The sequence below is a fragment of the Varanus komodoensis genome, unplaced genomic scaffold (assembly GCF_004798865.1).
Source record: "Varanus komodoensis strain SLA01 unplaced genomic scaffold, ASM479886v1 scaffold4, whole genome shotgun sequence".
Classification (NCBI taxonomy): domain Eukaryota; kingdom Metazoa; phylum Chordata; class Lepidosauria; order Squamata; family Varanidae; genus Varanus; species Varanus komodoensis.
Window position 1 is genome coordinate 23,146,238 of NW_025335941.1, and position 13,855 is coordinate 23,160,092.

General features: G+C 36.6%; 1 protein-coding gene across 1 annotated transcript in view; it reads right to left on the reverse strand.

Moving 5' to 3' along the window:
- ROBO1 (roundabout guidance receptor 1) overlaps window positions 1-13,855 on the reverse strand; it is a 321,775-nt gene that overhangs the window by 91,951 nt on the left and 215,969 nt on the right. The window contains exons 4-6 of the mRNA XM_044441909.1: window positions 13,074-13,194; window positions 11,497-11,635; window positions 9,365-9,492 (exon numbers count right to left, since the gene is read on the reverse strand). Of these exons, the coding sequence (XP_044297844.1) occupies window positions 9,365-9,492; window positions 11,497-11,635; window positions 13,074-13,194 (388 nt within the window). The remainder of the gene's footprint in view (window positions 1-9,364; window positions 9,493-11,496; window positions 11,636-13,073; window positions 13,195-13,855) is intronic.

The window sequence follows — 13,855 nt, forward strand, 5'->3', positions numbered from 1 at the left end:
TGCAAAAAAGGCAGTATGGGGTGGTAGATGCAGTGTAGGACTGGGGACCTGTAAAATACAGATTCTAGTCCTCTTTTGTCCATAAGCTTACTGAATCCCTTTGGGCCAGAATCCCTTAGACTAACCTGACCCACAGGGCTCTTGTTGTGGGGAGTGGGGGGGGAAGGAATGGAAGAGGACTATGTAAGCAGCCTTGGGTTCTTCATAAGATGACTAAAAGCGGGACATAAATGCAATGTAATACTAGTGGAAAACGCTAATAAAATCATGCATCTCTTAACAAAAAGGAAAACAACCAGCTCTTATCGTCAGTTACAAATTATTGGTTATTGCTAATGTCCTCACAGTATTTCAATTTTAAAAACAAGTATGCAGTTTGAATAAAAATGTAATAAAAATGTGTTCTATGGAAGCTACTCATCAGATATTCCATAGCGATGCTTTCAAAATAATTCTACACCAAGAATTTCTTCATACTATAATTCTACTCACTGTGATGCCTTCAGAGGTTGAGGTTTAGAGACTAATCCCTTTCCTATGAAAGAATCAAAGGAGACTGGATGGGCTGTATGGTTAACTCCTTATGCCAAAATAGTTTCCTATCCCTGCTCTAGTGCCAACTGAAATCCCTTTATTCATCAACTGTTGCTGCGAATTAGACTCAGACATGCTGGATACACACCCTGAGCAAATGCAATATCAGTACTTCAGCCTGGAAACTCTGGGCTTTCTTTAAGTTATCTCATAAAAGTGGGACATAGTGTAATGCAGCAGAGAGAATCTAGATTAGGGAGAATCATCACTACAGAAACACTAGTTGATTCTTTAAAAGCCTTCCAAAAATTATGTGTTTCTTGAAGCACTGACCTCAGGAAGCAAATCACATGTCTATCTAGACTATGGTAGCCAAAGAAGCAAAAGTAAAAGTCATTCACAGCCAAAGCTGATGTTTCAGAAATGTTAAAATTAATGCAGTTTAACAGTTTAGGTCAATGCCTACTGCATTAAATCAATGAAGGGAGAAATGAATCTGGCAAGCTCAATTCTCTCAGGTTTTCATTTCATTACTGCAAAATTGGTTGTCTTATTTCCATATCAGATGAACACTTTTAGTCTGCACAAAAATAAGTATATACTTTCCAGCATTTCTCAAAATGCACACATATGTATAGGCACATTTTTGTATACACTGTTTCAAATATGCACTTTTTTATCTCTTATCTTTTCAAAGGTTATGTATTTAATTTGTTTTTTTCAGGGAGTGAACTCTATTTTTCAAACTTTGGGAAAATACAAATTATGATGTCTAACTACATTCGGGTTTGTGTTCAGTTTTGCTAAGTGCCATTATGGGGAATTCACAGTGAAATGAAAACTGACTGCATCTCTGATTCATCCCTAAATGACTCCTTGGTACAATACTTGGGTTTTGTTTGTTGGTTTTTGATTCTGGGCAAGTTGTAAATTCATTTTCTGTTTGATATCAAAGGGCTAAAAGTATAATTTTACTATAACTGTAAAGTTTCTAGGAAACCTATAGGTGATACATAAGCTAGCCAGGTAAGCCAAGTCATTATTCATTTATCACTGGGTACCCAAAAGCAGAACATAAAGCATGATCAATAAATCAACAGAGTGAAGTAATTTTTGACCTTTAGCAATATGGAAGATACAAGATACTGTATAATGAGCACTGCAGACTGAAACAGATATGATTTCAAAAGAAATGTGAACTAACTGAGCTTTCAGCACAGGAGCTCACATATGGCAGATTATTGCAAGCTGTTTCATCTTTCAAAGTGAAGATGAACCATGAACTGACTGGAATATTCAACATGTGTTTGCATAGCAAGGACTATGAAATCATCATTAAGTGAAAAGTTAAGATGCTATGTAAGAATTTTCTACATTTTCCCATGAAGTTAAAACAGAAACATATACAGAACTGGGTTATTAGAATTATTATCTAATGCTCATTCAGTGCCAAAGGTACAGCAGACTACTGAATGCAGAAATATAGAACTTCTATGGTCCATCCTGAATAAATGGCTAATCCTGAATCTAGACTTCTGTGCTGATGATTTGGTTATATCTTGTTAAACCGTCATAAAGTAATTTCATGTTTGTGACAGTGTGGAAGCGTCGCTATTATTTTCCTATTATTCATGCATATGTACTGATATAGCAAGACTCAACCCTGTGCTAATAAGTGGTAAGAAGAATAATGTCATGTTTTTTCAGGGTACTTTTTCTGAGAAGTTACTTCACCTTTTTAAAAGATAGTTTATGTAAAGTATTGCATATATTTTCTTTTATTACCGCACACATCTGTGTAAATAGTGCACATGATATATGTTACTAAATATATAAAAGTTCTATATATAGTTATAGAATGAACTATCCTTAATTCATGTAAAAATACAAATGACCAAGAAAGTATATAAAGGTGATTGTCACATTTTCCACTTTTAAGATATGAATCATGAACCTATAATATATACTCATTTAATATGCCATTAGTCAGACTGTTGGCTGTTAACATAATCTACAGTTTTTCATATCTAGCAATGGTGCTGAAATTCAGAACTGGGAGTTTCAAGCTGAATTCTACTGGTTCAGAATATAGAATACAATTAACAGAGCTCCAAACTTCTTGAATCTGGATATGACTCATATACTGCACTAAAGCCCTTCACCAAATCTAGCCTGGCAAGGAAAGCTGGATTACCACCAATGAAAGCTGTTGAGAATTTTCACCTGCCTCCAAGGCTTCATATTTAGAGTGTAAATTATGGTAATTTCTTCCTGGCATGCTCATCAGAAACCCTGAAAAGTACTGTTCCCAACACCTTTTACCTTGCAGAATTCAGTGAGGCAAAGTTTGAAACACCATCTCTCATTTTTTTGGAGCTATAACTTCTCCCCAGAACAATCTGGAGCATGCTAGGATTAAATTTTCCAAATGACCAGAACTTAACTGTGGGACTATGAATCAAACCTTTCATACTAGTCCTCCCTGATGCTACTCTCAGTGCCTTTACTGAGATATATTCTAGGAATGTGCTTTCCCAAGGTTGGTAGCATTTCCAAGCTTTCTTGGATGGAAAAACAGAACAAAAAAGTCACAACAAGACCACACAAGTTCCTGACAATTCTCTCATGAGTTCTCTTGTGAACCATGATTCTTACAAGGCAGGATGCAAAAAAGGCAGGATGCAAGAGCAATATGGTGGTGATGATGGAGATTAAAGCCAAACCAAGTATGATGTGAACCAGCAAAGCATGATCAAAACTAAAACAAATCAACACAAATAATATAAAACTGGCATACTGATTTAGCTCATAGTAGCTTGTAGGTTTCAGTTAAATGTCATTCTTAATTGAAAGGAATCATCAAAGTTCTCTAACAGGATGAGAATAGTTTATGTGATGGTGGAAAATGTTGACATGTGCCATAAAATATATTTATTAACTATATATTTACACTTAAAAAATCTGGCTCATTGGCAAAGGACACTGTTGTATGACAGCTGGCTTCATCTGCAAACACTGGGCTAGGGTTGTATAAGGAATCTGGTTTGTGGCCTTATGCATGTGCACCTAGTAGTACCTGCTAGTTCCTCATGTTGTGCTTGGCATGTGGGGGCCATGTGCTTAGGAGAATAATGTGCTAACATTCTTCAGTGTTTTGCAGATTTGATCTTATCTCAGCAAACCTCCCAGAACAGGGCCTGTTTGCTTGATCAGAGCAGAAAAAACAAGTCATGGTGCATTCTGGGTGGTTTTGCTAACCATATAAACAAGCCACCTTCACTAGGCTTGCATGCATGGAAGCTCTGCCACTAATATTGTTGTTTCTGTTGTTGCTGCTACACTTTTCTTGCACCCCTTTCCCATTATAGACCTCAAGGTGGCTACTTGTGGTTCTGCAGCAGTCTCCCCTTCAAGCACCAACCAGATCCAGACCCACCCAGGGTCAGCATGGTGGTTTATTTCTATGTCTTCAGACCATGTCCTGGGACCCAGAATACAACCAGAAAACACATTGTGGTTAACAAGCCACAGCATCTTATTGCCAAATATATAACAACCACATCAGTATCAATAAAAGCTTTACTACATTTTCAGGGTGTTTAAAAGCTTAGGCATCATTTTAGTTGCTATTGATGAAATTTCATTAGAAAAGTAACTTTGTTAGAACATTTGTATGTTCCACAAAACTTCAGAATATACCAGTTTCCATTTTTTCTCAATTCATTTAACTAAGATAATCAAGTCACCTTTTTCTCATTAACTCTGGAATTTTTTATCAGTTCACATAAAATAGGGAGTGAGCTGCCAAATTTCTCAGATCATTGATAGAAATCTGAAGTACCATCTTAGTTTGCAGATGTCACTAAAGTTAAAATAGCTGTCCCTCATTAACTATTTGGCAGATTTTCAAATGCAAATACAGATTGTACTATGGTGTGCAGTAAGAGGTAATGTAACTTTAAAAGTTTTTAAAAATTGAAAGCAAATCAAGCTTCCATTCAATTCTCTGGATAAAGGTGGTGATATTACTGTTGCGGCTTTGTAGATTCCTAGACATGCAAGCTCCCATTGGGTACCCCTTAAAGTATTACCACTTCAAAAACAAAGGCAAAATACCCTTCTCTAGAGGTTATGTTTAAATGTGGAGTTGGGGAGACATTTACCACATGAAGCCAGCTGGGAATTCAGGAATTCCAGGAATTCAAAAGAGATATATTATCTCCATTTTGCTGCTACACTGTTATTGTGCAATGAAAGAAAGTTAAAGGAAAAAATAAGCAACACACTAATACCATTGCAAAAGGTGGGTAAAAATGTGTTGAGGTCCCAAACAAAATCTAACACTGAACAGGCACAAACACATTGTGACTTGCCACAATTCACCGAGGAAGCGTGTTTGGAAAAGATAACACTTTTTTAATACTGTCAAAAACATCAAAAAACCACCAGAAAACCTGAAGTAACTGTACTCCACTCTGTTTTCTCTTCAGTCAATTCTCTTCTCTTCACCAATTAATACTATGCAATTCAATTGAGTAAAGCAGTCACCAATTAAACAGTTCAGTGCTTTCTGTATGTGCAAACTTGCATTATGATTTTTTCTATTGAAAACCGCATCACAGAAAAAAAGATGGAAAGAAAGTGAGATGAAATATCTTGTATCTTTGAACTCACACCTACTTAATGAATTATTGCCTACCTAGTAGCTTTGTAACTGCTTCGCTAAAGCGCCTATGTCTGCAAGCAGCTCTTTGTTCTGGATACAAATGCTTTCTGTAATTATTTGCTGCACAACATAGATTATTGACCTTCCCATTACAACAATATGCACACAGTTTAGATGGTGATTACTGAGTAGAAAAGAGCCACTTCTAACTAATAGAACACTTAATAATCTCCACCTAATTTGAAGAAGTAGATGACCTCCTGTAGTCTTGGAATGTTATACATTAAACTAATTTCTAGTAACTGAAATTCAAGACACTATAGCATAAGTGGAATGCTTTATCCTTTTCACTTGAGACACATGTAAGTGAAAGTCAGGCTTTATAACTGATAACTGAACTTTGTTATAGATAAGGCAGGACAGTAATAATACTGGGAGTGAGTATGGGTGTCATCAGCAAGTGCATAAGGTACTGAACATTGTTTGGAAATAACCTCTTTCAAAGTCTGTGTCTGTTTCATTGGGGACATCCTGCAGAAAAGAAAATTCAAGCATGTGATTTTGTTTATGTGCACCTGTACCATATCTAAATGCAGGTGGGAAACTTTATTTTTTTATTGTTTTCCTCTGAGTAACATTCTCTGTATGGAAAGCTAGTATATTGGGGAGAAAAGCTACATTAGCCTTTTCTTCAGCACATTAACTCTGAATATATAGGTTGATTTCTATATGGCTTTGGCTTAATGGTTGTTTGGTTTCTAATCCACTTGCAGAAGGGAATATGCCAACCCAAAAAGACTGAAAAATGCTTTCATATGGCATTTTCCTTGTATAAGTCAAGAGTGGAAAACCTGAGGGCCATTTTCACCCGCTGGCATTCCCATGAGCTGTACCCTCCCCTGTTGCTAACATCCTGCATCAGTGTGTGGAAAGGGGGATTGCCTCTGATTTTCAAGAGCAAAATTCTACTGAAAGTTAAACATACAAATTTTGGTTGAAAATGAACAAAAAAGTGTGCCATTTTAACCTTATGTAGTGGTTTGCTCCCAAAATTCTGCAGCAGATCTCTTATTTTTCCTGCCTTGTGTTTTGCTGCCACCACAAATTTCAGGATAGAAGTGGCTGATGCTGTTGACAAGCCATGTCTTGGCCATTACTGGTATGCGGGTTGTGACATATACAACTACTTGTAAGGTTCTCCATACCAGTGACTCCTTTTACTAAGTTTTCTAGCATAGGGGAAGATTTTCTGTGCAGCACAGAAAAGCCATATAATCAGAAGGCGATGCTGGCATGCCAAAGGATTTTTGACAGTCTCTTCATCAGGGCTATAACAGATAGGTCATATTCAATTATAATCACTGAATGCATGTGATCTGTGAAACACGTGGGGGGACACAGGGGGACTATTTCATTACTGTTCTTAAACAAAGGAAAATCTATTTGTAGAATTCATTCTCCAAATAACCAAAATCGAAATATATTGACAAGTTATAGTCTGCCACAAAACCTAATTCAAAGAATAAGATAATGGATTTAGATACCTTTTATTTCTTATCAGCACAAAAACAAACATAGTGGGTTTAGATTTTATTAATGACATAGTTTTTTTAGAGATAAAAGTTGATTGCTTGGCAAATAGTTTAAAGTTGGAAATCCATTTCAGTTCTTTTTATAATAAGAGGTACAGTAATTTATTTCTTTGATACAGACTTTGATTTCTTTGTGAATGGAATTAGGTCCATTATGATGACTTTTTGAGTCCATACTAAGAGAAAATAGGTAACTAGTATAGCAAATAAGAAAGAAAGACCACCACTGAAAGAGAAGTACATAGAGCAGATGTGAGAGTTGTTTTGAAAGATTATAGAAAATGTTATTCTAAATTAATCATCCTTTGCTCTGAATTACTGCAGAGCTTGTATCACTCTGTGTTCAAGGAAGGCAGGAAATGTTTTGTTCTGTTAATTGCTTGTTCTAACTATTCTTGCTCTCAGAAAAAGTGTCAGTGAAGGGATTTCTGGGGAGCAGGTAAAGAAGGAATTGGAAGTTGAAGAGGATATTTGGCCTCTTCCTTGACAAAGATTAGCAAATGGGGAATCATGTTCTGATGACGAATTTGAATAAAAATTGTCTTCCTTCCGAGTTTTCATGATTTTTTAAAGACAGAAATAGAAATTCAGTATTCCATTGCTGTGACAGGAGAGAGGGCTTCTTAAGTGATCCTTTCACTTAGGCATATGCTTTCTGAGAGCCAAACTGACATGCTGTTTTTAAAGAGAGAGAGAGAGAGCGAGAGAGAGCGTATGTATTGATATAGTAAATAGCAACCATGGGGACTGATCTCTGGATCTGGACTTGGGGAGCAGGGAAGGGAAAATTTTAATCATTTGCCTCCTATTATGATACTGGCCTCTGTGAGGGGACAAAATCAGCTTTACCAGGCTTCAGAATACCCCCGACTACATCCATTTTACTTTTTGAATAGTATGGACTTGCTATTTGTATGAATGATATTAGACTTTGTTTTTATTATTTCTTCCATTTCTATACCACTGAACAGTCAAGCTGTTGGTAAATGAAAACTAGAGTTCATATATTAACCAAACAATTGGAAGAATTTTGTCCCATATTCTACTTTATGTTCACTACAAATTATTAAAGAACTTTACAAGGATAAAATCTAGAAAAAAGTAAATTTCACATAAGTAAGTCTTTTGGAATTCATAGGATCATGTACATCCCATGATTTAAAAAAAAAACTTTAAGTGTCTTGACATAATTGTAGATTAAACATTATTACAAGAATAAAAGTCAACTCTCTTAATGGTATCCACGCATCTTATTTCAAAAAGAACAAGCAGATCTGAGTGTTGATAAAAGGTGATTTGTATAAAATGATATGAATCAGAGAGGCATGTTGAGGACAGTAATCTTTTGTTTAGCTGTCAATATTTTTTTACTATTCAAAGCACAGAATCAGAGAACCAAATCAAAGAACCAAAGGCACTAATTCCTTACCATGACATATAGACCATGCTCCATTAGGTGAAACAGAGAGTTTCCTTACTAAATTCCTGAAATAGCCTATAAAGATTTCCCACCTTATTTCTAAAAGTGAGCCTACTGTTCTGGCATTAAGTTATTCATGCCTGGCGCAAATGCTTAGCAAATAACAAAGGAACCCAGAACATTCCCATTTTTATTCACAATCTATTGAACAATGGATGCTCTCACTACATCCACAGTGATTTTCTTAACAGCCACAAATAGGCTATGCTATGATAAGGTGCATCAAAATAAGTTTTAACGAACACGGTAAAGACCAGCTACATCAGTCTAGGGAGTAACTCATGAGTAAGAAGAAACAAGACAGAAGATCACAGTGATTAGCTGAGGGGCAAAAGTTGCATGACATCACTGTCTGCCTTCTAGCCAGGAAAGGAAGCAAGGGATTATCTGAAGAGTGAACATCTGGAATGTATATATAAAGCCAATGACAGATTTTCACACATACTCATTCATCGGAGTTCTGCTAGATTTTACAGTGCAATAGAAACAGTAGTCCTGTGACCTGCTTTCTCAGATTAATATTTGAAATAAGTTTAAGTAATGGTACTGATCTGGCTTGTTATCCTAACACAAGGCTCTCTCTTTTAAGAAGAAGTGACCATTATATAGGCTTGTAATTCCATTCGGTATAAGAAAAACAATTATTGTGGCACTGCCTGAAGTACAAGAAACACATAAATGCACTACTTATAATAAAAGTACAGTGGACAACTCAGAGAGAAAATTACCACATTTTCAATTTAATCATTCAGTGGGATTGCAAGGACACAAGTCAGAAGTTTTCCCCCTATTGTTAACCCTTAAAGTGTTCATATCACTAATAATATGCTTCTAAGAGTACTAGGTTACAAAATGCCTTCATTTCCCATTTTCATGATGAAGCATAACTCTTTCACACATGGAAATAAAATCATATTTTGAATGCTTCAATAGTTCAAAAAATATCCAGCAATCAAATCACAATGACCTTCCTGGTTTTTGGTAATGCAAGCTCCTTCAGTGATTATTTATGAGTCCAATAAAAATACAATTTAGAAAACCCATTTTCTTTTCTTCTCAGAGTACAAATAGTTCAAATAAAGTAATTCTTACCTTGAACTGTTAAAGTTGCTGATGCTTCTGCTTTTCCAACCATATTTTCTGCAACACATGTGTAAGAACCCATGTCTCCTGCCGTAACTTTTCGAATTTTCAAGGTGTGGTCATCACGGATTTCATATCTGAACCAGAGACAGAAACATATCAAGCTAGTTTGGTCCACTGTTGTCTCAAAGTGTAACAAGAATGACTTAACCACGAAGTGGCTATAAACTATCAAGGTTATTTCTAATAGCATCAAAAGTTTCATGTTAATTAAATGAAGAAGTATAATAGGCCTAAAGATAAAGTAAAGGTAAAGGTTTCCCCTTGATGTTAAGTCCAGTCATGTCTGACTCTAGGGGGTGGTGCTCATCTCTGTTTCCTAGCCGAGGGTGCCAGTGCTTGTCTGCAGACAGTCTTCGTGGTCATGTGGCCGGCATGACTAAACACCAAAGTGCACGGAATGTTGTTAGCTGCCCACTGAAGTGGTACCTTTTTATCTACTTGCATTTGCATGCTTTCGAACTGCAAGTTTGGCAGGAGCTGGGACAGAGCTACAGGAACTCACCCCGTTGTGCAAATTTGAACCAGCAACCTTTCGATGAACCAGCCCAGCAGCACAACAGTTTAAACCACTGTGCCACTTGCATCCCTAACATAATAGGCCTAAAGCCTCCTTTTTTAACACATTAAAACATATTATTTACTTCAATGCTTCTGTTAACATTTATTTTCTATGTTGGGAAGAGTAATGGTACTAGAAGAGGATGATGAAAAATACTACTATTTAAAATGGGTGTTGCAACTTCAATTGATTAAATATGCAGGGATACCTGTGCTGTTTCCCTCCATGTACTGGGCTGCCCCAGCAGCATGTGCAAATATAGCACATAGGGAGTTATAGTACATCATGTACATGGTCAGTGAAGAAGTGGGGAGGTGTGTGTGTGTGTGGTTTTGCACATTTACACATGGGCACAGAGTATGGCAGCAAAGGGGGGTGCTGTCCTGTTGGTCCTACAGAGCAACCTTCTTTAATGAGATAGCGGTTCTGCAGAGCAGCATCAAATCCATGAGGTGTGATGGGTATGTATGGCCATTTGGGAGGATGATGGAGGCATGTGGAAACTACTCATGAATTTTACAAATATGAACACAGGACGGAAATGACATGCCATGCTGTGAGGTAAATGCACAGCTTGCTTTACTGTTATCTGTGAACACAGCCCCCATGTGTCCTGCTTGATTATCCCTAATAAATGTTCCTTTTTGAACTTTGTAAGATGCTGAACTCCATTCAAGCTGTTGCTTTAATCCTTGGGGAATCTGTCCATCTCTGCACTGGGCATTCTCCTGCACTCATGCACATGGGCTCCTTGGGCCCTTGAAGAAGAAGGGGGCAATAGCAGGGGGCAAAGGGAAAGCACAGGAAAGGGTCCTGGTCTAGATTAGTCCTGCCCACTTGAAATTTATTTTTCCTTTCATCAGATGCTAAGGGTGTTAATGGCATTTCATCTAGTTTGATTCTCACTCAATATGGCATTCACGGTGTTTATGCTATCATAAGCTGTTACATAGTTCAAGGATTCTCTACCCAGAATTTAATGAGAAAATAAGCAAGTATCTACACAAAAGAGTGATCAACAGAAATGCAACAACTGTAATGGCAGTACTTGAAATGATTCTAGAAGCATCTCAACCTTGTACAACACTCTGTAACTGACCTTAAAGTGGCAAACCGTGCAGAAAGGAAATTCAAGAGGAAACAGGAACATGAAACTGCTGAATTTTGATTCATTAAGAGGCTCTATTCATTCACTTTTGACTTACATTGGTATGTTTTCCTAGCATTGGTTAAATTAGTCTACAAGTGATATCTATATTTATACTAACAATATTTTATTTTATATTTTTTACTTACTACTGTTAATCACTGTCTGTGCTTTCTGCTTTTCATTCCTGTCTGATCTGGTTGTTTACCACTTTCCCCAACAATCATGTAACTACAGCTATAACTCAGGATAACACTCCATGCATCTGATGGAGCAGACTGCAGTTTTTCCCTCTGGAAATTCACACACACAGTAAATCACAGGCCAATAATGCATAGACTTCTTCTAAAATATTACTGCAGTCTATTTTACCTTGCTTTAGGTAATTCTCCATCATCCTTTCGCCATCTTACTGTTGGCACTGGATCACCACGTGCTTCACAATTAAACTCTGCACTGTCATCGGCAGTTACAGCCAAATTACTCGGTCTCTTCACAAATGATGGTCTTTCTAAGAAAAACAAATGGGAAGACGATTAGAATGACGTGAAGTATTAATTTTACCATGAATAGTACTTTTCATCAATTGTTAGGAAGAGATCTTAAGCTAGCCAGTCTATCATGTCTTGGATTCTACCTACCCCTCCCCCATTTTAAAAAGGTTGTGTTATATTGACTGTTTTCTAGTACCCTGTTCTTAGCTGAGCAGCAATTTCACATTTAAATTCTGTAAGAACTCTTGAATGGGTACAGCTGCACTTAATTTTAAGTTTTTAATAAGGGTTACATAATATCTTGGCATTATGCTTTGCTTCATTTCTTCAGACTCCCTGAAAAAGTTGGTTTAAACATGAGTATCTGTCCTGCATCTTCTACACTGCGTTTTTGGGAGATTCCTTTACCATTTGGGTTCCTTTCACATTGTTATGTATGAACAAGGGAGAAGGCCTCCCCAGTGTTGTTCCCCACCTTTGGAATGCCTGTCCCATAGCCTGTTAATGTTGACTAGTTTCTCTGTTACCGGTATTCTGGACCCAGACATTTTAAGATGTTAAAACTAAAAATGCATAGTTTGCTCTGCTTCTCTTACACATCTGATTAGTGTTTATGATGTTGTTTTACTGTATTTTATTTGTGGCATATTTGAGACTACTACACATGTATCCATTATGGTGAAGGCCTGTTTATGAATACTTTTAATTAATTATAATAAATAATTGCTTCCTCTGATTCTGCTTAACCCTGGTGGCAAATCCTTGGACATGATGGTACCGAATTACAGTATACATTCTAGCTGAGCATGTATTTGAGAGATTTGACTCTCTTGACTTTCACTTTCAAATTGCTTTTCCAGTTCTCTGTTTTGATAATTTTCATTTTTTGAAACCAAAGATAATTGTGTGTGTGTTTTAGCATTTGCCAATTACATATATGTTGAACTGGATAACACTGTAGTGTCTATTTACAGCGGGTTCAACAATACCTTCATCTCACACAAGGCACTGTGCTCCATCTGGAAAGAAATCCAGGACTACCTGCCTTCTGGTTGATTCCATGAGCAACATGATCAACAGTTTTAGGACCTAGTCATTTAAAATATCCATACATTTTTCTTCTTTCTTATGATAGGAGCGTGCATTTTAAGGTCATGTTTGGTTATGGAATAGCCTTTTTTCTTACAAAAAGCAAGTTCCATTTTGAATATTCAGGGAATCCTGTGATGTGATTTTAGAGACACCTTCCTAAAAAATTTATCCCATAATGCCTTATCCTCAATCCTGCTTATTCTGTCAAGGCGGATCCTGGCTCAGCCAGCAAAATGTTGTAAGCCAGGAATAGTGACAGTGACACAACTAAGCTCACTGGAATATAAACACTTTTTAATGCTGAAGAGCTTCCTAAGCCATATACATCACACTGAGACCTCTTAAGCATCAACCTTTCATTACCTAAAACTGTGAGTTCTGCTACCTCACTCTCTCTTTCTCCCACCATGTTTGTTCCAACACAGACATATTTGCCAGCATCATTCTTTCTTGTGTAGGTGATCATCAGTTTTCCTCCTCTGATCTAGAAAAAGCAAGTATAAGAAAAAAACTTAACACTAGATTTTTCATAAATCCCTGAGGCAGGTATTAATATATTTGTATACAATACAAGAATTATACATTCAATTTAAAGAAAATATAAGAAACATTTTAAAAAGCATGAGCACCACAAAAAAACTCTTGTTAAATAAAGGGATCTAATTTTAAAGATACTGATTTAAAAATATTAAAAACATACTTGTAAGGTTGCCATTCAGCACAATCTTATCATGTATTCAAATCCTTGGACATTTTCTATACAAATATGAATCTGGTACTGAGTATAAAATATGGTAACATCAGAATCTTAGGTTTTATCATGTTTTAATGATTGTTTATATATTGTTGTCTTTCCTGCAATAAACCCAACCTGTCTTATATAATCTTCTTTATCCTCTTCATTTGTCTTCAAACAGTAAGCTTTGTGCCCAAGCAAGGAACAGAATGCGTATTTCCAGTACTCTGCTCCACACTGACTCTAAGTATGGTAATTTCTTAAGTTCTCAAGAGAGGCTGGAAAAGGCTATTCTGGTCTACCCTTATCCCTTGCAATAATCTATGTGGTTTTAACGGTTTAAGGGTTTTTTTAGTCTTCTTAAATGGAAGACTATCCAAAATTCAGGGTCAGCTCCAGGGTTGAGTGA